The sequence below is a fragment of the Rhinatrema bivittatum genome, chromosome 5, assembly GCF_901001135.1.
Source record: "Rhinatrema bivittatum chromosome 5, aRhiBiv1.1, whole genome shotgun sequence".
NCBI classification, from domain to species: domain Eukaryota; kingdom Metazoa; phylum Chordata; class Amphibia; order Gymnophiona; family Rhinatrematidae; genus Rhinatrema; species Rhinatrema bivittatum.
In genome coordinates, this window is record NC_042619.1 from 101,626,338 (window position 1) to 101,653,725 (window position 27,388).

At 44.6% G+C, this 27,388-nt stretch overlaps 1 protein-coding gene across 7 annotated transcripts in view; it reads left to right on the forward strand.

The window, feature by feature from the left end:
* Nucleotides 1–27,388, forward strand: part of PDS5B (PDS5 cohesin associated factor B) — a 644,248-nt gene that overhangs the window by 283,579 nt on the left and 333,281 nt on the right. For all 7 annotated transcript variants that reach the window (XM_029602667.1, XM_029602671.1, XM_029602673.1 and 4 more), the window contains 3 exons: nucleotides 434–549; nucleotides 1,481–1,575; nucleotides 20,573–20,718. In XM_029602667.1, the coding sequence (XP_029458527.1) occupies nucleotides 434–549; nucleotides 1,481–1,575; nucleotides 20,573–20,718 (357 nt within the window). The remainder of the gene's footprint in view (nucleotides 1–433; nucleotides 550–1,480; nucleotides 1,576–20,572; nucleotides 20,719–27,388) is intronic.

Below are 27,388 nucleotides of genomic sequence, written 5' to 3' on the forward strand. Positions count from 1 at the left end.
TTTGAAGCAAATATACATGAGCATTTGTATAAATTTAAATTTGTTGGTCAAATTAGAAATCAGAATCTCCAACTCTTTCCAGAGTATAATGCAGTAACATTTAATTCCAAAATTGAAAACAGCAGCTTTTGAAAGCATCATTGTGGTCCTTATGTATTGTTGCAGTATAGCAGCTTGAAAGCATTGAATTGGCCCTATGTGACACTTAATGGAAGGAATTTCCATTCTTATGTAGTGGTTACTGTATGTGCCTCCTGCAACTGACATGTAAACTTTTTTTTTTTTACTTATTTACTAGAAATTTTTGTTGTAAACAAATATTGTATGTTTAAATCTTCACTTTTGTTTTTTCCTAAAGAAAATGTATGTTTTGGTGTTAAACTGCTTTTATAATTTTTTTATTTTTGAAAAAAAAAATGTGTTCATTTTCCAGAGCAATGACAATGAAGAACGCCTGCAGGTTGTTAAACTACTAGCAAAAATGTTTGGGGCAAAGGATTCAGAGTTGGCATCTCAAAACAAACCACTTTGGCAGTGCTACTTGGGGAGGTATACGCTGTTTTAGTTCCCTTCCCATCAAGGGATGAATCATGGAGTATAACTAAACATTTTGTTGAGAAATTTTGTTAATGTTGCTATGAGTACCATTGATAGCTAAGTCTGAGTTCATTTCTGCTGCTTGCTCTGAAATTTGACACAGTTGCTTAATAAAAAAAAATAGTTCCATCCATGATGTAGAAATTACATTCATTAGCTAGTCATATATTAGAATAGTAGGCCTTTCTAATTTATCCTCTTCTTTTCAATCTTTTGTTTTTTTTCCTGCTGTTGCCAAGGTAAAGAAATACTGTATATTTCACTGAAATTTTATTTTTTTCCCTTCACAAATGTAAAGTCATTAAATTATCAAGTGTTGCTAATCCTTTAAAAACTTTTTCTCAAGGCATTGACATTGTCAGTACCTAAGTTGTACTGGTACTTTGACTCTTCTGTTTGAATGTCTGTTTTTTTACAAGGCTTCTCAAACCTGTCCTGCTGACCCCCACAATCAGTAGGGTTTTTAGGATATTCACAGTGAATATATGCAAATTTATCTCATACATATCTGATCTCCAATATATATTCATTGTTAATATCTTGAAAACCTGACCGTGGAGTCAGCAGTACAGGTTTGGGAAGCCCTGTTTAATTGCATGATGCAGATTTCTATGGGCTACTATATTTTTTTTTTAAATTCATAATTTTTCCTACTAAACGCATGTGACAGGCAACAGATTTTACAATAATGCAGATTTTTGCATTTGTCTGTAAAAGGAGATGTCTCTCTTCCACATGTAGCTTAATTTAAGCTCTAACAATTTGGAAACACTATCCAAAGAAGCAGGCATACTCTGTAGCAAGTACCTAGTAAACCTCTTAGTTAATAATAGGAATTCCTACTTTTGGGATAAATGACTTCTATTCATCTTTTTTATAACAGGTTTAATGACATCCATGTACCTATTCGACTAGAGTGTGTGAAATTTGCTAGTCACTGTCTTGTGAACCATCCAGATTTAGCAAAAGATTTAACAGGTATTGGTTATTTTCAACTTGCAATATTTTGTATGGGAAATCAGTTTAGTTTTCTGTTTATATAGAGAACTAGTAATCGTGAATAATGGAGCACAACATTAGTGATGTAATGTAATGCCTCAGCAATGTATTGATTTTATTGTATGTACATTCAGTGGCTGAAGCTCTGAAAGCATTAGTGCTATTAATTTAATTTAATCAGCTAATCATCATTAGGACATCATTTTTATGATTTCCCTCTCCTGTCATGACTGAAAAAAAAACAACTTTGGAGTATCTAGGAATTAGCGTCTGCTGCTGGCTCAGGCCAGAAGAAATTCACTGTGGAAGGCCCATACCTGGGAGGAGTTATTGTAGCCTGGGGCCACTCCCTGTAAACATAGAAGAGAACCAGGAGGCAGGGAGGAGTTAAGCAGGATGGGATAGATTAAAAAAAATAAAGCTAAAAAATGTCTCTGTGGACAAGCAGGACAAATGCAATTGTACAGGTGGGTAACATTAGGCTGTATCAGTCCTGATATGCTTTCTCAGAGCTTAGAAAGGACATTTTTTTTTTTAACATGCACGGGAGTTTCTATACACTGGCCTCATCTCATGTTAGTCTTTTCAGTCGTCCCCCCCCCACTGCTGTGGCAAGATGTCCTACACTTTCTCTTCAGTCTGTTTTTGCAGGATTTTCCTACCACTTAACTTTTTTCTCAGTTTTTCTTTAGTTTGACTTTTTCTATTAAATTTCTGGGGGGGAGGGGAGGAGAAAAGAAAAAAGGTAGATTAATTTTCTAATTAGACATTCATGTCTGGGAAAGTGCCATTGAAATTGTTGAAAATAGTCAGGATTAAAAATGAATTGAGTACATTTAAGTACTTTTGCAGCATATCAACTGTCAGAAAGTTTCCCAGGATCATGTCTTTCAGTTATAGAAAAATGTATAAAAGGACTCAAATTTGCATCCTCCAGTAAAAGAACCCACAATGCAATGGGATCTTTATTTTATTTAAAAAATTTATATCACGCCTATCAAAAATACTCGACTGGTTACAAGCAAACATATATAATAAACCAAATACCTAAAGCATAGTACATAAAAGCATAAATAAAACATAATCATAAACTAAAAAAATAAATATATTGAAATATAAAAAGCTAAAATACCAAAATATCAAAAGGATACAAATACATAAAATAAAACTGTATACAACAAATATCTCATCTCTAATCACTACTTACATACTGATCTGTAAAACAGTGTAGTTCATATATTATAGAAAAAAATATAAATATCCAGCAATCGAGACAAATCCTTTCTTAAAACTCTCACATCAAAGTTCTGCCTGCTGTGAATAACAAAACTTCAGATAAAAGCCAATAATCCCTCAAAGCGCACCACAAAGTTTAAAAAAGCAAATGCTAAATAGCTTTATCAAAGGCCTGCTGAAAAAGATATGCTCTTAAAAGCTTCTTAAATTTAATAAAAGAAGATTCAGCTTTTAAACTCCTTTGGTAATTCATTCCAGAGACAGGGCCCAGACACATACAAAAAATCCTCTCTCTAGATTCACCAAGCCTTACTTGGCGAACTGACAACACTTCCAATAACAAAGAGGAAGATCTCAGATTTCTCACTGGTTGATAGATCTTCAAATATAATTAAATAGGAAACTATCTGTAACCAATGCAACTTTTTAAAAAGAGGGGTGATGTAATCATAAATGCTGCAACCCCAAATTAATCTAGCTTACTGCATTTTGAATAAGCTGTAATGCTTTCAAGGTAGATTGCGGTAATCCGATGTACAGAGAGTTGCACTAATCTGTTGAAGAAATTACCAGTGACCCACTTACAGATAAAATACAATCTTAAATATAATAATATTTATTTATGTAATACACAAATCCCTATCTATACAGATAAAAACTATCTATCACATTCATACTCTTCCATACATTCACACCAATTAAAAATGTACAATCAGCTATAAATATTTCTATTGTCTTAACAATTTATACATCTATACTTCATTACCTAAACATATAAATATATGTAGCAAAAGCTTATCATATCCTAGAATCAATTCATTGTTTCATCAAAAAGATCAGCGTCATCTCTCCTCTTATGTTATCCTTCTTACCCCTGTACTCAATTTTCCAAGCATATATAAATATATGTAGCAAAAACTTATTATCATATCCTAAAATCATTTAGTTGTTTGTTCAAAAAGATCAGTGTCGTCCTCCCCTCTTATGGTGTCCAAAAAAGAAATCTCTGTTTCACCCTTTCCTACTAGGGCTTCTTCAGGGACTAATGACTGATATTCTGTAGAAAATTTTCTACTACTGCGACACTCTTCAAAACTCATCCTATAATTATTGAAACAAAAATACCCAATCACTGTCTATTACCAACACATTCACTATAAATACTTCAAAACCAATATAAATCTATTCTATTTACAGACTTACCATTTTATGTATAACTCCTATTCATAATTCCATCTCCCGATATATATGCTCTAATAACGCCATATCTCAGATAAAGTCAATCTCAAATATGCTTTGTCTCATTAATTTCTAAAACTGTCTATTATCGGAAAAACAAAAAAACCACATTATAAACCAGTTTAACATTATAAACATTAACTTATCCAAGACACATACACGATAGAACACTGCCATGTTCACTCTACTCACGTTCTTCCGGAATGACGTCCTCTGTAGCCGTCTCCTACACGTCACTTCAACTACTATTCTATTCTCCCTTTATCCGTTTTAATGAGTAACAGACCCATAATTACATGCACATTACTCCTCATCTAATAATCTCCACCAACCCTATCATACACATATCTATCAAATAGCTTACAAAAATAGATAGGGATTTGTGTATTACGTAAATATTATTATATTTAAGATTGTATTTTCTCTGTGAGTGGGTCATTCTATTAGTGTAGGGAAAATTCAAAAAGTAGTACCTTTTCTGGCGTGTAGCCAGATGGACTCAGAACGAATGGGTATAGTATGCTCGTGCTAGCAGTTGGAGACGGATCTGACGTCAGCACGGGTGTATATATACCCCCACAGGAAGCGTAGCAACCTAGTAATTTCCGTCTCCAAAGCAGTTTGGAGTGCCTGCACGCTCGCTGAGCATGTTTTCCAAATCTACTTTCAAATCTTCTACAGCATCGAGCCCCGCACTCCTGCGGTGATACCCTAAGGTCCCTCCCCCAGTAGAGTTTCCCGGGGTGATTTCCGTGATCCCCCGGAGGTTTAAGTCCTCGGTCCGGTGGCCGAATCGAGGCAGGGACGTAGCCCCCTGGCGAGGTTCGGGTGAGACATACGAGGCGCCTCTGTCCCGGCATGGACGAGGCAGCAGATGCATATCCTCAAATGCAGCAGTGAAGGTACTTGCCCTCTCCCCCCGCAGCTGGAGACCGCCCCGGTTCCAGCCGGGAAGTGCCGAGGATCAGGTAAGGCGTATATCTCTTACTTCTGGTCTCCGAGGAACAGAGGATCGGCGGCGTGGCATGCCGTGGAGGGCGCCATTTTTTGGGCCTTGTTCAGGTATTGAGCGCCCGTAATAGGCGCAGCTCTATGACTAAGCGCATATTATATTGAATGCCAATGAGCGTGTATTGCTAACCGCTTATTGCTGAGTGCCTGTTGAATGCCATTGAGCGTGTATTGCTAACCGCTTATTGCTGAGAGCCTATTGAATGCCATTGAGCGTGTATTGCTAACCGCTTATTGCTGAGAGCCTATTGAATGCCATTGAGCGTGTATTGCTAACCGCATATTGCTAAGTGCATATTGCATACAATTGAGCGGGTATTCATGGCCGCCTATTGCTGAGAGCACATTGCATATGGCTGAGCGCTTGTTGTCTACATTGCTGCCGCATATTATTATTAAGCGCCTGTTCTATTAAGCGTATATAGCTGCCGCTTATTATTGAGCGCCTGTTGTATTCAGCGCATATTGCTGCCTCATATTATTAAGCGCCTGTTGTGCTAAGCGCATATTGCTGCCGCATATTATTATTGTGCGCCTGTTGTATTAAGCACATATTGCTGCCGCATATTATTAAGCTCCTGTTGTGCTAAGCGCATATTGCTGCCGCATATCATTTTTGTGCGCCTGTTGTATTAAGCATATATTGTTGCCGCTTTTCATTCAACGCCTACTTTTCAATGGAACAGAACGCCTCAGCGTCTTCAGTGGCGGCGCCGCCTGCCTCCGGCATTAAAGCCCTCGGCCTCTGCGCTGCATGCCAGCTTCGAGCCACGCACAGTGAAGAGCCAGACTCCCTATGTGCCCAATGTGAGGAGGCCGTGGGACCCTCGGGCCAGGACCAGTCTCAGCCATGATTTGCTGACAGTTCCCCAGGGGCTACCCCGGATTTAGCGGGCAGTCTCGACCAATCGGGAATCCCGGGGGATCTTGAACCACGGCAATTAGAGGCTGCTTCAATTTCCTGGGTGGATCTTTTTAAGGGGATTCATGCCTTTGTACAGATGCAAACGGCTTCCTGTCCAGGCCTTGCGGTTCCTGCTGTTCCTGTTGTTTCTGCGGTTCCTGCGGTGGCTGCGACTGTGGCGGCCGCTGCTGTGGCGGCTCCTGCGGATCCTGTTCCTGGACCCTCACGACCTTATCGTGAGCGGGACCTCCCGCCACTGGACAGTCCAGATCAGTCAGACCAGGAGGTTTCACCGGACGAGTCCGAACTCCCGGACGAGGGGGAGCTTCCCCCAGGGATTGAACCATATAGAACCATGAGGTGGTTCTTCCCCAAGGAGGATCTCTCCGACCTGGCGGAGTTGGATATTACAGGTCCCAGCGCTACGGTACTCTCTGCGCAGAACCCCCTGCTGGAAGGTCTTCGTCCTACAGCCCGCCATTTTCCATTCTTACAAGCAGCACAACAACTGATAGATTTAGAATGGGCGGCACCAGCGGCTTCCTTCAAAGGGGGCCGGGCCCTGACGGGCATGTACCCATTGGCACCGGCTATCCAGGATCTGCTGGCGTGCCCTCAGGTGGACGCCTTGATTAGCGCTGTGGTCAAGCGCACTACCATTCCAGTTGAAGGGGGGATGGCCCTCAAGGAGCCTCATGACCGGCGACTGGACGCCATTCTGAAACAGACCTTTGAGGTGGCAGCTCTATCTTTGCGGATCGCAACCTGCTGCACAGTGGTGACGCGTGCCTGTTTGTCACAGGTCAGGAACAACGCTCCAGCAGCAGACATGGAGTCAGCTCTCTCGTTCCTCACGGATGCTGCATCAGACCTAGTCCGGAGAACAGCCAAGGGGATCTCATCCTCCTTAGCCACCAGGAGGCAGCTCTGGATCCGGAAATGGTCAGCTGATGCGCCTTCAAAGGCACGCCTCACCAGATTGCCCTTTAAGGGCTCTTTCCTATTTGGCAGCGACCTTGATAAACTGGCCAGTACATGGGGCGCCTCTCCAGTGCCTGGACTGCCGGAAGATCGATTCAGAAGGAGCCAGCGCGCCTTTCCAAGGCCCTCCAGGGGCAGGAGTTCACAGCGCTTCGTTCCTTACAGGAGTCGCTACCAGGCGCCGCGTCCTCATGCCAGGAATCAGTCCTTTCGGACCAAGCAGCGCAAGAGGGGAGCAGGCCCGGGCTCAGGTCCTGGCCGCGCCCCACAATGAGAATCCGCCGATCCATCTGGGGGACGGAGCCATAGGGGGCAGGTTAACCCTCTTCTACCCCAGATGGGTCGAGATTACGTCAGACCAGTGGGTCCTCGCCATCATCCGAGAGGGGTATTATCTGGATTTTCATCGCCTCCCTCCGGACAAGTTTGTGGAATCTTCCTGTCCCACACACAAGAAGGCAGCATTGGAAGCTACCCTGGCGAGGCTCCTGTCCTTGAAAGCCATCATCCCAGTACCTGCCTGGGAAGTGAATTCTGGACACTATTCCATTTATTTCATGGTACCCAAGGAAGGGGGCACCTTTCGGCTCGTACTGGACCTCAAGTCAGTCAATCGATACTTAAGAGTCCCGAGGTTTCGCATGGAAACTCTGCGCTCCGTCAAGAACGCAGTACAGCCAGGAGAATTCCTCACGGCATTAGACTTGTCGGAAGCCTACCTGCATATCCCGATCCATCCGGATCATCAGCGCTATCTACGCTTCAAGGTTCTAGGATGCCACTTCCAATTCCGGGCTCTGCCCTTCGGGTTGGCCACGTCACCACGGACCTTCACCAAGGTGGTCGTAGTGGTAGCAGCGGCACTCAGACGGGAAGGAATTCTGGTCCATCCCTACCTAGACTGGCTGATCAGGGCGAAATCTCGAGAGGAGAGCCATCGGACAACCGACAGAGTGATCGCCCTTCTGGAAAGCTTGGGCTGGGTTATCAACCTCAGCAAGAGTTGCCTACAGCCTTCCCAGTCACTGGAATACTTGGGAGTACATTTCGACACCCAGGCAGACACAGTCAGTCTCACTGCCAAGCGAAGGTTGAAGCTTCAGACGCGTATCCAGTACCTGATGGGAGCCAGTCGGCCCATAGCTTGGGATTATCTGCAGGTTCTCGGTCTCATGGCATCCACCCTGGAAGTGGTACCTTGGGCAAGGGCCCATATGAGACCTCTACAACACTCCCTGCTCTCTCGCTGGAGCCCCCGTCTACGGAACTATTCCATGCACCTACCTCTGCCGGCCAGAGTACGGACCCAGTTACTGGTGGTGGTTGCAGTCCAACCACATGAGCAAGGGGTCGAAAATGTCCTCCCCCACGTGGACTCTGCTCACCACAGATGCCAGCCTGAGCGGCTGGGGAGCACATTGCGAAGGACTCGCCGCACAAGGGCGGTGGAACAGAGAAGAGTCCGCGTGGAACATCAACCGTCTAGAGGCTCGGGCAGTCCGATTGGCATGTCTTCGATTTGCTCACAGACTGAAGAACAGAGCAGTCAGAGTGATGTCCGACAACGCCACCACGGTGGCATACATCAACCGTCAGGGCGGAACCAGAAGCCGACAAGTATCTCTGGAGATCGCCCCACTGATGGCTTGGGCAGAGGCGAATCTTCAGGACATCTCCTCCGTCCACATTGCCGGGAAGGACAACACCACGGCAGACTTCCTCAGCAGAGAGAGCCTAAATCCGGGAGAGTGGCAGCTGTCACCCACAGCCTTCCAGATGATTGTGGATCACTGGGGGATTCCGGACATGGATTTACCGGCGGACAAGTCCAATGCTCAAGTACCCAGATACTTTAGCCACAAGCGCAACCCGTTCTCACACGGAATCGATGCCCTGGTTCAACCATGGCCTCCAGGGACTCTGCTATACGCGTTTTCTCCGTGGCCTCTGCTGGGCGCCATCATCCACAAGATTCAGAAACACCGGGGCCTAGTTCTTCTAGTGTCACCAGACTGGCCAAGAAGGCCCTGGTACGCGGACATGAGAAGACTACTGGCAGGGGAGCCTCTTCCCCTGCCTCCTCTGCGGGACCTTCTACGTCAAGGTCCCATCCTCCACGAGGATCCAGCTCAATTCTCTCTTACGGTCTGGCCATTGAGAGGGCTAGACTGAAGAAAAGAGGTTACTCGGAGCCCGTGATAGATACACTCCTCCGAGCTCGCAAGTTTTCCACTTCCCTCACCTACGTAAGGATCTAGAGAGTATTCGAAGCATGGTGCAACACTCATGGCACCAATCCACATGCGACCACGATCCCTATTGTGTTGGATTTCCTGCAAGATGGACTTCAGAAGGGTCTCTCCCTCAGCTCCATCAAAGTTCAGGTGGCTGCACTGTCTTGCTATGGTCCCAGGAGGGATGGCAAGACCATTGCCACGCATCCAGATGTGTCTCGCTTCCTGAAAGGAGTCAAGCACATTCGTCCGCCACTGAAGTGGCCAGTGCCTTTGTGGAACCTCAACCTTGTTTTAGATTTCCTCATGGGATCCACCTTCAGACCCCTTCGGGGCCTGTCTCTCCGTTCTCTAACCTTGAAGATGGTGTTCTTATTGGCGGTTTGTTCAGCACGCCGCGTCTCAGAGCTACAAGCACTGTCCTGCCGTGATCCCTTTCTGAGACTCACTCCAGAGGCTATCCATCTTCGCACGGTTCCCTCCTTTCTACCTAAAGTGGTCTCTCAGTTTCACCTTAACCAAACGATATCCTTGCCTACTACGGCGGGTTTGAAGAAATCTGAAGAAGGGCGTCTGCTACGCCATCTCGACATAGGCAGAATACTGCCCAGATATCTGGAAATGACAGAAGACGTCCGAAAGTCAGACCATCTGTTCGTCCTGCACAGCGGGAAGCGGCCTCTTGGCCCACCATTGCCCGCTGGATTAAAGAAGTTATCAGAGCAGCTTACGTGGAGGCCGGGAAGTCTCCGTCTCTACGAGTCAAGGCTCATTCTACCAGAGGACAAGCGGCATCCTGGGCAGAATCCAGGATGCTGTCGCCTGCAGAAATATGTAAAGCGGCGACATGGTCCTCCCTCCATACCTTCTCCAGATTCTACCGTCTGGATGTCCAGGCCAGGGAGGACTCTGCATTTGCTAGGGCGGTACTACATGGTCCTCAGGCAGCCTCCCGCCCAGGCTGGGAGTAAAGCTTTTGTACATCCCATTCGTTCTGAGTCCATCTGGCTACACGCCAGGAAATGTTGAGATTACTTACCTGATAATCTCCTTTTCCTTAGTGTAGACAGATGGACTCAGCATCCCGCCCAGCTGCCTGTGCACATGGGTTTCACCGATTCAAGGTAAGCCATGTCATCTGTTTCCATAAGAGCGTACACTCTACCAGGTGTCAACGCCTTCCGGTCGGGAATGCTGGCGGTCTCCAGCTACTATCAATCGGTCAGGGGAATCCTGTTTCACTTTTCACTGAGCGTCAGTACACACATCCATAACAGCTTTTGCAAGGAAGATTACTAAGTTGCTACGCTTCCTGTGGGGGTATATATACACCCGTGCTGATGTCAGATCCGTCTCCAACTGCTAGCACGAGCATACTATACCCATTCGTTCTGAGTCCATCTGTCTACACTAAGGAAAAGGAGATTATCAGGTAAGTAATCTCAACACTCTGTATTATTGAAAATATTAGCAAGGCATAAACAGTTTGCATATCCTGTTGAAGTAAGTCTTAAGAGATTTCAATAAACGAAGTATAAATAAAGATCGAACAACGTTACTGATTTGAGGTTTCAAAGAGACAGTGGAATTTAGTGACACCAAGATTACACACTTGTCTAACAATCTTAATATTCTGACCATCAAAATTCAGCTTGGTTTTGTCAGCTTTTGAATAGTGGCAACCAGTGAATTCACATATCTTTCATGGAAAATACTTTTTCTCATAGCGATGACCTTGGTTGGAAGTGTGAGTTAACTACAAATGTTAGTAATCGACCCTCTTGTTTTACAAATATTCAAAAGCAAAATGATGATATGAACTCACCCCAAATTTATGCCCAAAGATACTTCTCAGTTATTCTTAAATCTATCCATACTCTGCATGCTTTCTTCCCAAAACCTCATTCTTGCAAAGCTGATCAAATCCCTCATATGTTAGACTGTAGAAAAGCTTTACTTTATCTGGAGAGAATAAAACCACTCAGGAAGACTTCTGTTATTCATCTCACACATAAACCAAGCCAAGCTGTAGGGGAGCAGACCCTATCATCTTGGTTATTGGACTGTATATTGTTTTGTTATAAATTTGTTGGGGTACACCTCCAGAAAAAGATTTGAAAACATAAGATTCGAGCTTGTGCAGCTTTAGTGGCTTTTTTTCTCCAGTTTCAGTAACACATATCTGTGAAGCAATAATGTGTGTTTCAGTTCACACCTTAGTCAAATACTGTTGTCTTGAACAAGAATCTTGAAGAGACAATGCTTTGGACAGGCAATTCTCAAAACTCTATTTAAATGCTTCAGCTTTTACCTTCGTTCATTCTCCAGGTTGTTTAAATATATAGGTGGTATTCAACATATCACAGTTAATCAACCCTTAGCTTGGCAATCTGCTTGTGTGGCTCCATTTGCTTTGCTTGTTCATGGAAAAAGTGAAGTTGCTTACCTCGAATAAGTGTTATCCATTGATAGCAGGACAAATCAGCCACACAATCCCAATCTCCTCCCCACAGAGTTAAAGCTTAGCTAGTGAAAAGACTGAGACCATCTGCACAGGAACTCTTGCACATGCTCAGAAGTGGTTTCCTTTTGTTACACTCCTGCTCGCGGGTCCAGCAGCAAGCAGGCGCTTACCTTTGTGGCAGGAAGCTGCCGATGCTCCTCAATGCGGCTAGTGCCACGCCATCTCTGCTTCGCAGCCCGGAGGCCGCAGTCCCTGGCCTCGTCTCTGCAGCAGGAACTACCGTCTGTTCTCCTCTTCGAGTGGCAGGACACCGCTACTCCACGTCGGGGCCTGGCCCCGCTCCTCCTCCCCCCTCCTCCTCCAGCTTAAGCAGCAGGGACACCGCTGTCCAGGGTCCTGCCCATTTCCTCTAAGTGGCGGGGCCGCATCTTCTTTCTATATTTAAAGGGCCAGCAGCCAGATATGCCCTGGACCCCACCTGGACTCCTCCCAGGGCATCTCCTCAACTTCAGCCCTATTTAAGGGCCCTGCAGTCACTCTAGCCTGGCCTTCGCAAGGGGGTTAGTCCTCCCTAGGACTTCTCGTCCCCACTCCTGCTTGGCATTCCTTGTTCTTCGTGGGATCCCTCATTATTTCGTTCCTGGTCTCTGTTGATGTCCTGATTTTCTGATGTTCCATGATCCAGTCCTGATGTCCATGATCCAGCCTTGATGTCCTGAATCCCTGATTCCTCGTCCACATTTCCTGGCGTGCCACTGTCATGATCCGTGACCAGCCCATGGGGGGGGGGGGGGGGGTCTGTGTAGGGCTCTTCGTGGTACAAGGCCTTCTTCTTGTCTGCAGCACAAGCCTCCGGAGGGTCATCCTTGTCTGAAGCCAAGTCCCGTCTTGGACCCTTGTCCTGAAACTTGCTCCGGCCCTCTGATTCTTTTGTGTCTGCTTCAGTCTATGACCAAGACTCTGCCAGAACCTGCCCCACTCCAGCGTGTAGAGTACGCACCAGTGCAGGCCTCTACTGAATCCCAGTCTCAAGTTCCACTTCTACTGGAGTTTGCTTCGCTGTCAGCGTGGTCCGTGACCAGCCATGGACGGCTGTGTAGGGCACGCTGCGTTGCAGTTCCCATCCAGTATTTTTATCTGAATCTGCGGTGTTTCGGTAAGATTTTTGCCGTTTTTCGCTGGCTACCGTCTAGTTTTGCCTTCGCGGCCTGCTGGCCGTCGACCGTCCCGCGGCTAAATTTTTGGTCAATGGCCATGGCGTCGGGGTTCCGTCGGTGCCCGGATTGTATGCGCACCATGTCTATCACAGACCCTCATAGAGTCTGCGTATTATGTTTGGGAAGTGAGCATGATGTCCTGGCTTGCACCAAATGTGCCCTTATGACACCAAAAGGTCGCAAAGCCAGAATGGAGAAGATGGGACTCCTTTTCCATGCTCACACTCCGCCGTCCATCGCATCGACGTCCTCGGAACAGGCACCGTCGAAGTCCTTCCATCGTCGGCAACCTCCCGGTGACCGTCTGCCATCGACGTCTCCACGGCCATCGACCCCCGTCCCTTCTCCCGAGGATCGTGGGGATCGGAGGGAGAAGCATAGTCATCGACATCGCAAGTCTCGGACCATCGAGGAATCGAAGTCTTCGACCTCGCTACCGTCCGAGCCACCACCGAAGAAGTCTCGATCAGAAGCGGCACCATCCACTTCTGTTTCTGAGACATTGAGGCAACCCTCACCCCATCGGGGTTTGGGAGCCGCGATTCCACCGGTGACGGTGGTCCCTCCGGCTCAGCCTCAGCCTCCCTCTTCCGCGGAGCCAGGCATTGTTACCCCAGGTCTCCGGGAAGAACTGGACCGGCTGGTCCAGGAGGCCATCGATAAAGCGATGCAACGGTTCCAGACTCCTTCGGCACCGACTCCGCCACCGAGAGTGGAACCAGTCATCGACCCGATTCCAGCAGCGCTGGCACCGCTGCTCACACGGATGAAAGTGCTTGTGACCGCCCTTCCACTGGTAATACCTGGGTCACCGACAGCACCGGTGTGCTCCCCGATGCCAAATTCATCGGGTACGGAAACACCGTATCGAATTCCTCCTTCGGGAGTAGTTCCATCGGTGCCATGTCGTCCCTCGCCACCGATACATTCCTCCGGGGCGATACGTACATCAGCTCCATCGATGCCTTCGATGCCAGCACCGATGCCTCCAAGGACATTTTCGATGCCCCCGGTGATTTCTTCGGGTTTCTCAGAGCCTCAACTGGGTCCTTCAGGTATCCAACCCCCTCGGGGTCCTACAGGTCAACAACCTGATCCTTATGACACCTGGGGTGATAATTCTTCCTCGGATACCGATGATTTACCTTCACCACCCTCTCCTGCTGAAAGCAGAAAGCGTTCTCCTCCTGAGGACCTCTCTTTCACAAATTTTGTGAAGGAAATGTCGGAATTGGTCCCTTTTCAGCTTCAATCGGAGCAAGATGACAGGCACCAAATGATGGAATTACTCCAATTTTTGGATGCCCCAAAAGTCATCACTTCCATTCCAATTCATCAGGTTTTTCTGGACCTTCTAAAAAAGAATTGGGAAACTCTTGGATCTGTTGCTCCAGTAAATAAAAAAGCTGACTCTACTTACCTGGTACAGTCAGCACCTGGCTTTCAAAAACCTCAGCTAGACCACCACTCTGTTGTGGTGGAGTCAGCACAAAAGAAAGCTAAAAGAATGAAGCCATACTCATCCATACCTCCCACTAAGGAGAGTAAGTTCCTAGATAGTATAGGCAGAAAAGTTTACCAAGGGGCCATGCTTATATCTAAAATAGCTTCTTATCAGCTAAACATGACCCAATATAACAGGGTCATTTTCAAGCAGATACAAGAATTTTCAGATACCTTACCAGAACAATTCCAACAACAACTTCAAACCCTAGTGCTTAAAGGGTTTGAAGCTGGAAAGCATGAAATACGAACATCTTATGACATATTCGATGCTTCCACTAGACTGTCTGCTACAGTCATCTCGGCAAGGCGCTGGGCTTGGCTTAAGTCTTCTGACCTTCGCCCGGAGGTTCAGGACAGGCTCTCTGACCTGCCCTGTTTAGGGGATAATTTGTTTGGTGAGCAAATTCAACAAATAGTTGCTGAATTAAAGGATCATCATGAGACCCTTAAGCAGCTCTCATCGATTTCTTCTGACTTCCCTTCTAAACAACCATTTAAGAAGGAACCTAAAAAGTCATTCTTCCGTCCACGGAAGTATTATCCCCCACACACCAAGTCCAGGTCAACGAGGCCGTATCAAAAGCCTCAGCCTCGCCAACCTCGAAAGCAAAAACCCACACCAGCTCTGCAACCAGGTCCTGCATCGGGGTTTTGACTTTCAATTAGAGAGCAGGTGCCTAATCCCTCTACCAAACATACCAGTTGGAGGTCGACTAAGCCACTTTACACAAAAATGGCATCATATCACTACAGATCATTGGGTGCTAGCGATCATTGCACAGGGTTACCATCTAAACTTTCTAACTCTCCCTGTGGACTCTCCGCCTCTACAAGCGTGGAGACTTACCGACCACTCTGTTCTTCTAGAGCAGGAGGTATCTCTTCTCCTCCAGTTCAACGCTATAGAACCCGTTCCTCTTTCCCAACAAGGACTGGGGTTCTATTCCAGGTACTTTCTGATCCCAAAAAAGTCAGGAGGACTTCGACCAATCCTGGACTTGCGGGCCCTCAACAAGTACCTTCACAGAGAAAAGTTCAAGATGGTAACCCTGGGCTTGCTTCTACCTCTGCTACAAAGAAAGGACTGGCTCTGCTCTCTAGACCTCAAGGACGCTTATACCCACATTGCGATAACTCAGTCTCATCGCAAATACCTCCGATTTCTAGTAGGCCAAAACCACTATGAATACCGAGTGCTCCCATTTGGTCTGGCATCCGCACCGCGAGTTTTCACCAAATGTCTCGTAGTGGTTGCAGCGTTCCTCAGGAAGGAAGGCGTCCATGTATACCCCTACTTGGACGACTGGTTGATCAGGGCCCCAACCCAGCAAATCGCTCGGTCCTCCCTGACCCTGACAATTCAAATGCTTATTTCGCTGGGATTTCTTGTCAATTACGAGAAATCCTACTTTCTCCCATCTCAAACCTTATCCTTCATTGGAGCAGATTTGGACACCTTACAGGCAAAAGCCTTCCTTCCTCATCAATGTGTCCAAACCCTTGTGTCCCTAGCTTGCCAATTGCAGTCTCAACCTACAGCAACAGCTCGCCAATTCCTCATTCTGTTGGGACACGTGGCCTCTTCAGTTTGTGACTCCAATGGCCCGTCTAGCCATGAGAGTCATGCAGTGGACTCTGAAATCACAATGGATACAAGCCACACAGCCTCTGTCGACCGTTGTTCGCATCACCCATGCACTCCATCTGTCTCTTGCCTGGTGGACAAATCGATCCAACCTCCTCCAAGGCTTGCCCTTTCATCCACCAGATCCTCAAATAATTCTCACCACCGACGCCTCCAACGTCGGCTGGGGAGCCCATGTAAACAATTTACAAACTCAAGGATTCTGGTCTCTAGAGGAAGCCAAACACCAGATAAATTTCCTGGAGCTTCGGGCAATCCGATACGCTCTCCGGGCTTTTCAAGACTGCCTATCAAATCACGTAATCTTGATTCAGACGGACAATCAGGTGGCCATGTGGTACATCAACAAGCAGGGAGGCACAGGCTCCTTCCTTCTCTGTCAGGAAACTGCGCAGATTTGGGCAGAAGCCCTCTCCCGTTCGATGTACCTCAGGGCCACCTACTTGCTGGGGGTAGAAAATGTCTTGGCAGACTCGCTAAGCCGTGTCTTCCAACCACACGAGTGGTCACTCAATCCCTTGGTAGCGACCTCTCTTTTCCAGCAATGGGGTTATCCACACATAGACCTCTTTGCGTCCCCTCAGAACCACAAAGTGGCCAATTACTGCTCTCTCATTCGGACTCAGCACTCTCGGCCCAGGGATGCATTCTCCCTCCCGTGGTCAACAGGTCTGCTTTATGCATTCCCTCCACTTCCTCTTCTGTCGAAGACTCTTGTGAAGCTACGTCAGGACAAGGGAACCATGATCCTGATCGCACCTCACTGGCCACGCCAAGTGTGGTTTCCCATACTCCAGGATCTCTCCATCCGCAGGCGCATTCCCTTGGGAAAGGACCCGCATCTGATCACTCAAAACGACGGATGCCTCCTCCATCCCAATCTCCAAGCCTTGTCCCTGACGGCATGGATGTTGAAAGGTTAGTCCTTCAACCACTTAACTTATCGGATTCAGTTTCTCGTGTCCTCATCGCTTCACGAAAGCCTTCCACAAGAAAATCTTACTCCTATAAATGGAAAAGGTACACATCATGGTGCACTTCTCAGTCCCTTGATCCCCTTTCCTGTCCAATTCCTAAATTTTTGGACTATCTTGGCATTTGTCAGAATCAGGTCTAAAGACCTCTTCCATTAGAATGCATGTCAGTGCGGTAGCCGCCTTCCATAAAGGTATCGGGGGTGTCCCTATTTCAGTACAACCCCTTGTAACACACTTTCTTAAAGGCTTGCTCCATTTGAAGCCACCTTTACGTCCTCCGTAAAGGTGGCTTCAAAAGGACCAAGAACCAGATTAAGGTCCCATCTTGGGACCTTAATCTGGTTCTTGGTCGCCTTATGAAACCACCCTTCGAACCTCTTCACTCCTGTGACCTTAAATATCTCACATGGAAAGTGATTTTCCTTTTGGCTATCACTTCAGCTCGCAGGGTTAGTGAGTTGCAGGCCCTAGTTACCTAACACTAAACTCCTGCAAGACCGGGCGGTACTCCGCACTCACCCTAAATTCTTACCTAAGGTAGTTTCGGAGTTTCATATTAATCAATCCATCATACTACCTATTTTCTTTCCCAGGCCCCACTCCAACTCCAGGGAACAGACTCTGCATACCCTCGACTGTAAACGTGCTCTAGCTTTCTATCTAGACCGTACAGTTGCCCACAGAAAGAGTACTCAATTCCAAATTCCTCCAGTCCAAATTGTCCTTACCACAGATGGGTCCAGTCTGGGCTTTTTATCTGCTTAGGAAAAGCTTCATCAGATAAATTTCCGAGAGCTTAGGGAAGTTCTTTCTGCTCGAAAGGCTTCTATTTATCAGTTGGCTAGCATAGTAATCCTAGTCCAGATGGACATTCAAATTGTGATGTATTGCATCAACACACAGGGAAGCATGTGATCTGTGTACTTCCTGTGTCAAGAAACTGTCCAGATCTGGGACTGGGTCGTCTTGCAGGGGATGGTCCTCAGGGCCATGTTATCTGCAGATGAGAATATCTTGCAGACTGAGTTGAGTCCTGGAATCTCAGGATTGGTCCCTGGACTGGGGGTGCTGGGGGTAGCAAATCAGATATTCCATGAGTAGAGAACATCTGATGTAGATCTATTTGCATTTCCCCAGAGCAGGAATATCCTGCTCTACTGTTGTGAAAATTATCCTGTGATAAAGCAAAGTTCTCCAAGGACAGCAGGATGTTGGTTCTCTTGAAACCTGTTCACTTCCCCTTGGAGTTGGCTTCTCCAAGTATAAGCTAAAAAATAGACTAATGAGCCCCTGCATGGATGTGTGGTATCGAATCAGCCTTCACATGCCCAGTAGGGCAAAGTCAAAGTTCTAGGAAATTTGATAATACAAGTTCTGGGCTGGGCTCCATCGAATGTCTTCACCTGATTAGGAGGACTGACATCCTGCTGTCCTTGGAGAATACCTGTTACAGGTAAGCAACTCTGCTTTCCATACCTGATTCATTAGGTGAAATTAGTGTTAATCTAGTCCCTTTATAAAACAGGCCCCTTTTTGACCAGATTTAATATCCTTCAAACAATATTTTGCATTGTCATGATTACATAGGTGAAATTCTTGTGCAATACAGTTTTTGTTTTATTCCCTTTGAGCCTGTTTTGGAATTTTTGGTTTGGAATGGAGTTTGAATATTTTTGGTTTGATCATTTGCCTTCCAAACCTGAGCTAAAGGTAAAGTTTTCTATTTCAGGTATAGTAAGGTATTGCCCTACCCCAGAGGGCTTACAATCTAAAGTCCTAATTTACTAAGCATTTTTCTCATAGAAACAGAATGGGGAAAAAAGCCTTAGTAAATCAGGCCTTAAGTTTGTACCTGTGACCCTGGAGAGTGATATGACTTGCCCAACGTCACAAGGAGCATCCATGGGAAAGGCTGGATTTGATCATTTGCTCCCAGACCCAACCACTAGGCTTCACTCTTTTCACACCTCCCAAAAATGAGACCATGTGGTTTCAGGTCCCTTAGCTGATGGAGGCCTGCTGGCACTGCCTTTCCTGAGATTGAACCCTGCAGTTTTTGGAAGTCACATCTTCAGTGGCAGTCACCCTTCCTTCCTCTGTCTTGATAACACTGGTGTGAAAAGGACACAAACTAGCCTACTGTCTTTTACTGTGATGACAACAGGCCAAATGTAATAAGTTACTTTAAATAAATTTGAATTCCAGCCCAATGAGGGGCTGCTGTAAAGAACATTGAGCTATTCATGCAATGGCACATAAACAGGTTGAAAATAAAAAGATCTTAGGAGAAGGACCACAACTTTTTTTCAAACAATGTAAGGTATAAGGTATAGGACTGAAAGAAAATTATGAAATAAAAGCAACAAATGGAAGATTAATTCTAGGAACCACTCAAGGATATTTAAAATACAGTGGTGCAATCTTTATGAAATATTTCTTTCTGGTGCTTGAGAGAGAACTGGCACACAGTACTGAAAGACTCTTGTAAATTCTGACTTGTATTAAATTATAAAGCAAGCTGATAAATAAACTGCTTGGAACACTGAAAGGTGTGAATGTGTCTCTCTAATCTTTTAAACAGGGCCAGTGTTAGATGCACTGGAGCCCAGCGAAGAAATGAAGGATGGGGCCCAGACAGTGCCATACTCTCCATAAAGCTATTGCCCAGTTTTGCCGCTGGGGCCACTCACAGGTTCCCTGCTTGCCTTTCTACCCCTAATACTGGCTCTGCTCTTCAAACATAATCATAATAAATGAATTTCTTTTCATTTATTAAATTTGATTATCTGCTAACCTTATGTATCCCAGTGGATTATTTTTAAAAGCAATATAATACAATAAGTAAACATTAACAATCCAAACAACAAAAACAGACCCTTACAAATGATTCCCATATATAAATGTCAGACAATATACCAAACAAGGTAAAACAATTAACAAAATAATGCTACTCTATCCTATGTTGCTAGACTCTTTACACAGTAGGCCAGCAAAACCTTACCTAAAATGATTCCTAAAGAAAGTATTTTGTACTAAAGTATGAATCTCCAAGATTATTTTATAATGTTACTCCTGTCTACCCACTTGCAACTTCATATTATGACCTCTTATTCTAAAATGTCCTTTCCACTGAATAAAGTTTGCTCAAGTGTGTTAAATCTTTTAAGTATTTGAATGTTCTATTGTATCATCCATCTACTCTCCTCTAGGGTATACATATTGAGTTTCTTAACTTATAAAGCTTTTGATTCAGGTCCAGTACAAGAAATTCTGTAATCGCATGCTTTCCTTGAGCAATAGTAAGATATTAAACTGTTGGTGCTGTGTATAAATTTTTGCCAGAAGACACAAATCTCCCCATACCCACTGCACTCATTTTCTTCTCAAAACTATTAATGTTTATTAATTGTTTTATATATGTTTTATTGGAATCATTACGTACTGACTGTTCTGTGTGCCAATTCTGGAATATGCAGAAAATAAGATTTAAAAAAATCTAATAAAACAATTTTATTTTGGACAGTTCTGTATGTATAATTTTAATTTGCCTTCTTATTTCTAGAGTATCTTAAGGTGAGATCCCATGATCCAGAAGAAGCGATTAGGCATGATGTCATTGTGTCAATAGTTACTGCTGCCAGGAAAGATCTCTTGCTAGTCACTGACCATCTACTTAACTTCGTCCGAGAGAGAACACTGGATAAACGGGTAAGCTTGTGCTTCTAGTGATGGCAAGTGGCTATTCTTGATAGGACTTAAGATTTTAAGGTTTCTAACATATGCACGCTATTTTATTTTTGGTCTACAAAAAAATCATTCCTGTTTATACACTTTTTTAAATACATTAGAAATTGTATTCTAGCATTTTGTTCACGGCACCATATAAATGCAAATGCATTTGAAAGATCAGGTGGGCAGAATTAAACAGAAATGGATACACCCCTTAGGTTTATGACTAATCTGTTGCCTGTCCTTTAGATGTATGTGTGTGTATATGTATGTATGTGTGTGTATATTATAGTAGCTAGCATTCATTATCATTGGGATATACATACTTAATGTCCTTGTCTTTGGGTTCACAGCTAGCATAGTGAGATGAAAAAATGTGGTAGATCTACTTATCCATTTCTCAGGTGTAATCATTGTTTTCTTTATTTTCCATGTACCGTATTTCCACGCATATAACCCGCGGGTAATGTGCGTTTTTACCTACCCCGCATGCCCCCCGCGGGGTATAAACGTGGGCGGGTTATCCAGAAAAAATTTTACAACCAATAAAGTTTCCCGACTCTGAATAGGCTGCAGCTGAGAGGAGTCCGTCCTATCCCTGCGCCCGGCCGCTTCCTGATTGGTCGCGTGTTAAATCTAGGCCGCAGGCGGGTGGGCGCTTGTTCCAGGCGGCGGCGGGGGCGGGTGGACGCGCGTTAGTTCGAGACGGCCGGCGGGTGGTCGCGTGTTAAATCTAGGCCGGGTCGCACAGGCGCGCATTCATTCACTGCCGGTGGGGGCAGCCCCCACCGGCAGTGAATGAATGCGCGCCGAAAGCAGCTTGTTCCAGGCGGCGGTGGCGGGTGGACGCGCGTTAGTTCGAGGCGGGTGGTCGCGTGTTAAATCTAGGCCGGGTCGCTCAAGGCAATCTAGGCCGGGTCGCTCAAGGCAGTCACATGCCGTGACGTCACGGCATGTGACTGCCTTGAGCATCGAATCGCAGGGGTCGCATTCATTCACTGCCGGTGGGGGCTGGGGCAGCCCCCACCGGCAGTGAATGAATTCATTCATCCAGGCGGAGGAGCCGGCTGCTTTCAGCTGCCGCTGCCGGCTGCTTTCGGCGCTCAAGGCAGTAGCGGCGAAGCAGCCGGCTCCTCCGCCTGGATGAATGAATGCGACCCCTGCGATTCGATGCTCAAGGCAGTCACATGCCGTGACGTCACGGCATGTGACTGCCTTGAGCGACCCGGCCTAGATTGCCTTGAGCGACCCGGCCTAGATTTAACACGCGACCACCCGCCTCGAACTAACGCGCGTCCACCCGCCACCGCCGCCTGGAACACGCTGCTCTCGGCGCGCATTCATTCACTGCCGGTGGGGGCTGCCCCCACCGGCAGTGAATGAATGCGCGCCTGTGCGACCCGGCCTAGATTTAACACGCGACCACCCGCCGGCCGTCTCGAACTAACGCGCGTCCACCCGCCCCCGCCTGGAACAAGCGCCCACCCGCCCGCGGCCTAGATTTAACACGCGACCACCCGGCTCCCGCCGCCCGCCTGGACCCACGCGGCCCTCCGACAGGTATTTAAAAATTTATTTTTTTTTTGAATTGCGGGTTATATGAGGAGGCGGGGTATATTAAAACTTTTTTTCATAAATCTTGAAAACCTGCGGGTTATGTGTGTGGGCGGGTTATATACGTGGGCGGGTTATTGTCGTGGAAATACGGTAAATCACAGAAAAGTATGATTAAATTCTTTGTGATCTCTGTATGATTCTAATTGTTGCTGCAATATACTTCTGTTTGATACCTTCTTTTCAAAGAAATGTTGAGGCTGCCGTAGGCTATACCTAGATATTTACAAGAATGTTTTGACTTCCCTTTCATTCTGTTTGTGTTGGACAATCTGCAACTTTGCAGAGGATGCTAAACTTCACGGAAAATCATTTCCTCTTCAGCCAGCCAGACTAGTTCAGATACATGGGTTTATGCTCCCCTATCAGCAGATGGAAACAAACTGGAATGGCAGCTATTTTTGAGTAAGAACCAAAATACCGCACTGCACAAATTCAACAGTATCAAACCACAATGTCGATCACTTTTTAAGATGAATATTATGGAGGAAAAGACTTCAGATACCAAATCGACAGTCAGGTTCATTGAAGATTTAGCAGCAGGTATAATCATCAGTCTGAAAAACCTCCAATTTATAAAAAAAATTTTCAACCTTTATTTCTTTCAACAGAATCTTATAAAGTATTTTTTAGAAAAATATTTCTTTTTTAAAAAATGGAACACCTGATCAACAAAGTTTAGTTAAACTTTCTTCTTAATGTGCAGTTCTTTAAATAAAAAAAAAACCCAAAAGATGCAGTTAACTTAGCAGCATTTCGTGCACAATGACTCTCGTATTATAAAAAAAACTCCGACAACCTGGCCAGTGTTTCACCGTATTGGCTGCGTCAGGGAGATACGTTTCTATGATCAATGCTCCTAAAAAAATAATAAATTAATTTTAAAATACATAATTCATCATAAAGTATCCTCTTGAAACTCACCTTAGTGAATGATACTCTTTAAAAAAAACCAAAACAAACAAAAAAAAACAAAACCCCACATACGATACTTGTCAGTGACCAGCGTCTACTCATTGCTCAAGCAAATGAATGAAAGGTAGCAGTATATATTATAACACTATTCCAAAAACACAATCAATCAAATTGCACTATAGAAATGTCAATCATTCTGACAACCAATCAAATTGTCAACTTTTTGATGGCTCCCATTGGTTCCAGAACAAAATGAAACATTCTCAGTGACTCTTATTTAAATTTAATCTCAGTGGTTCTCAAAATTACAGTTCTGAATAAACTTAATTCAAAAAAGAGAAGCAAAAATTACTTTATCTGACACTAATAAATAATTTATAGAAAATGTCCATTCAATGTTAATATTAAGCCCTTGTGGTTCAACACAGTCCAATTAAAAAAATCCATCTCTGTTTCTGCTGATATAAACATTTTTCTCTATCTCCACCCCATGGATGTTGATGAATCTGATCCAAAGCAAAAAATCTGAGATCTTCAAAATTAGGATTATACAATACAATGTATCACCATGGGAGCTTCCATTCTTTTGTGTTTTATAACACCTACGATGTTCTGAAATTCTAATTCTCAGACTTCTAATCTTTTTTCCCACAAAGATCTTATTACAGGGGCAAAGCACTGCATACACCACAAAATTAGAAACACAAGTGGTCAAATTCTTCAAAGTACATACTTTGTGTCTTAGGATGTTCAAATTCTCTCTTTAATCTCCAGTGTACATTTGTAATGTCCCATCTTGCTAACTTTGTGTGTTTGTTTCTTGAAAAAATGCTGGACATAACAATTTTTTATTCCTGGTATAAGCAAACCGAATACCTGTTTCTTTAAACTGTTCATGTAGCTGAAAAATACGAAAGATATTTGTAATAATTTTCCTGACATCATTGGAACGACTATGCCTCATAACACATCAAGACATCTTCCACAGCTTTGTTTTTTGATGAGCTAGACAACAAATAATTCTGTTGGAGAAAATAAAGCTCACTTATAAGCCTTTCTGACCACTTTAACCGGATACCCCTGAGATGTAAAATCAACAGACATCTGATTAGACTTATTTTTGAACTTGCAAAAATTGTGAATATGGTAAATTGTCACACACAGATTGTGGGTGAATAGCTAATAGGCTCATTCACATGCATTTGCATGTGATGATCACTGTAGCTTCACTCCGCGTTGGACCCATGTGGTAGAGGTGCTAATCCCCTTAAGTTAGCGCCTCTACAACCCGCGTCCAACTATGGGTTATACAGTGTGCTCGACTGAGCGCACTGTATTGCATCGGCCCCGAGGTGTATTGTCCTTCTGTCTACTTTTTTTAATTTAAACACTTTATCAAGAGGTGCCTTTTTGTATCCTTCAGTGTATTAGGGCAAAAGTTCTTTTTTCCACTGAGCTGTGAAAGTGCTTTTGGGGCCTGTCAGTACACTGGCCTGTATGTTTCTTGGCGCTTATGATTCATATCTGGTGATTCAGTGGTAAAACATGAGATCTCTCAACAAGTTTATGGACTTCACCTCCAAACCTTTTTTTAAACCCAGCTACAGGTTAAGGATCTTCAGCCTGGAAAATACCAAAACAAGGAGACAGTCCATGAAACTAACCGTCAACAGATTTAAAACAAATTGTAGAAAGTACTTTTTCACTCAGCATATTATCAAGCTATGGAATCTGTTGTTGGAGGACATGGTCAAGGCAATTAACATAACGGGGTTTTGTGCAATAAAAGATTAGCTAGGTGGACTAGGGAAAGAAAAATTGCTATTTCTTGAAGGGATTAACAAGGAAATTATTTTTTGGGCTCTCCTAGGTCCTTATGACCAGGTTGGCTGCTGTCAGAGACAAGATGGTGGATTCAATGGACCTTGGTCTGACTCAGCTTGTCACTTCTTTTGTTTAGTTTTTAGTTTTTATTTTACTTTCCTTGGAAATTTATCAGTGATTGACAAGAACAAAAATATTTACCTGGAAAGTCATTTTCTTCCATTAATTTCTCCTGTTTTATACTTGTAATAAACACAGATACATTTCTGTGAAAAATGAAAAAACTGAACATAGGTCCCTACTTATGCTCTTCTGTCACAATCCCTTTGGGTCTCAGACTTGTGAATATGTTGAACACCATCCTAGTTTTCTCTACCTTTTCTCTGCAGTTAGTAGACCAGATTTGTAGGAATCTTTACTCAGTTTAGCTAACATGGATCTCACTTAAGTTTACCTTTATTTACAGGATGAAGGTCAGTGCTCCCTGGCTTTGAACAATCAGTCCCTCAGCCTATGCTTATCTCCCACTGGTGGGTCCTGGTATTCAAGCCCCCTTTTGTCTGTATTCCAGTCCTGAAACCTGGTTGTTTTGGGCTCCTAAGTCAAATGTGACACTGCTTAGGGCATTCAGTGCTTGGTGAGAATTAACAAAACTACATAACTGTTTTAAAGTACTGTTATTGAGGCTGTAGAGCTATGCCCTTGGCTCCTCTGGTTATCTGGAACCCAGAGAAAATTAAGCACAGAAATTATACCACAAGTTTAAAATATAGTGTGAATATGTGTAAAAATAAAAAAATACAAAGTTTTACTTGTGGGTACAGTTGTCCAGGTGCTGGTCGGCATGGCTAGCTGGCATATGTTAGAGGGTGGACAGGAGAGAGGGGTGTAGAGCTCATTGACTGCTGCATAGAAGAGCTGAAGTCGCTTCCATCCAAAAACTTTCTCAATTGGTCTGGCATAAAGAAAACATATATATTTCCAGCAAATTTTACAATGCACCTACAAGGAAAACGGAGAGCAAAGCTAGCCCCTTTGGCCAAGACCTCCGGGCGCATAGCTAAGAATAATCTCCTTCGTTGTTGGGTGGGGCGTGATAGGTCAGGATATACCCTCACAACCCCTCCCATGAAAACATCATTAATATTTTGAAAAAATGCTTTCATCAAAAAATTTCTTTCTGTTTCGGTATAAAATTGAACAAACAGTGTGGCCCTTTCCGTGATTTCCAATTCCGAATTCTCCAAATATTGTGTCAAATTATTGGAAGTCTCTCTTTCTCCTCCAATGGAACTTTGTAAACTACTCCTTAAAAAGAAGAGTTTTTTAACAGTCGGAACTTTTGCAGCTTCAATCTTGAGTGTTTCCATGGCAAAACGCTTGAAAGTCACCAAAACAGGCTCACCCATTACTTTGGGGAAATTAACCAATCTTGCATTGGAACAACGTAAATAATTTTCAACAGACTCCAGTCTCCTTTGTGATGTTATACAATCCTTCATAATTGAGGCATTCTGGGACTGTGTCTGATTTACTTTAGTAGTTAAATCTTGGATGCAATTTGTGTGGTTTTGGATCAACAAAATATGTTCTTTTTTAACAGATTCAACTTTTGATTCAAATTTGCCAAGCAATTGAGATTGAGTATTCAGAGTATGAGCCATGGTAGCCATTAATTCCCAAATGGCTTCCAGTGTTATAACTGCTGGCTTCTCAAACTCCAAGGGACTTAGAATGTTTCCTCCCAATTCCCCCAGTGGAGCCTCTCTTGATATTCTTTGAGATTCCTCACTGCCCGCGTTAACCGAAGTCTCCTCGGGCCTTTCACATACCTCCAACAGCTGGGGGAGGGGAAGTCCTGCTCCGTGTGGAGGAGTAGATCCCTCTCGTTGTTCGCCCGCAGCTGGTGTTGCTTCCGGGATTACAATTCCACGTCTCCAATAGACCGATCAGAAGTGCATACCAGAACATGCTTCACACCCAGCCAACAAAAACCTCATTGAGGAAACGAGCTCTGTCCACTGCAGGTCCCCATCTTTGGAACCTGCTCCCACCGGACCTCCGCCAAGAACCATGCCTTCCGACATTCAAAAAGAAGCTAAAGACTTGGCTATTCACTCAAGCTTTCCCTGAGAGCTAAAATCTGGTGAAGCGACAGACTATATACCTACCTCTGTACATATGTTCCTGATTTATGGTTCACAGTTACATTTAATTGAGTTTATGAAAGTTCTCTTTTAATAGTTTTCCTGTATACTTGTGTTAATGTATTCTGCCTTGAGGCGACTGTTTTAAT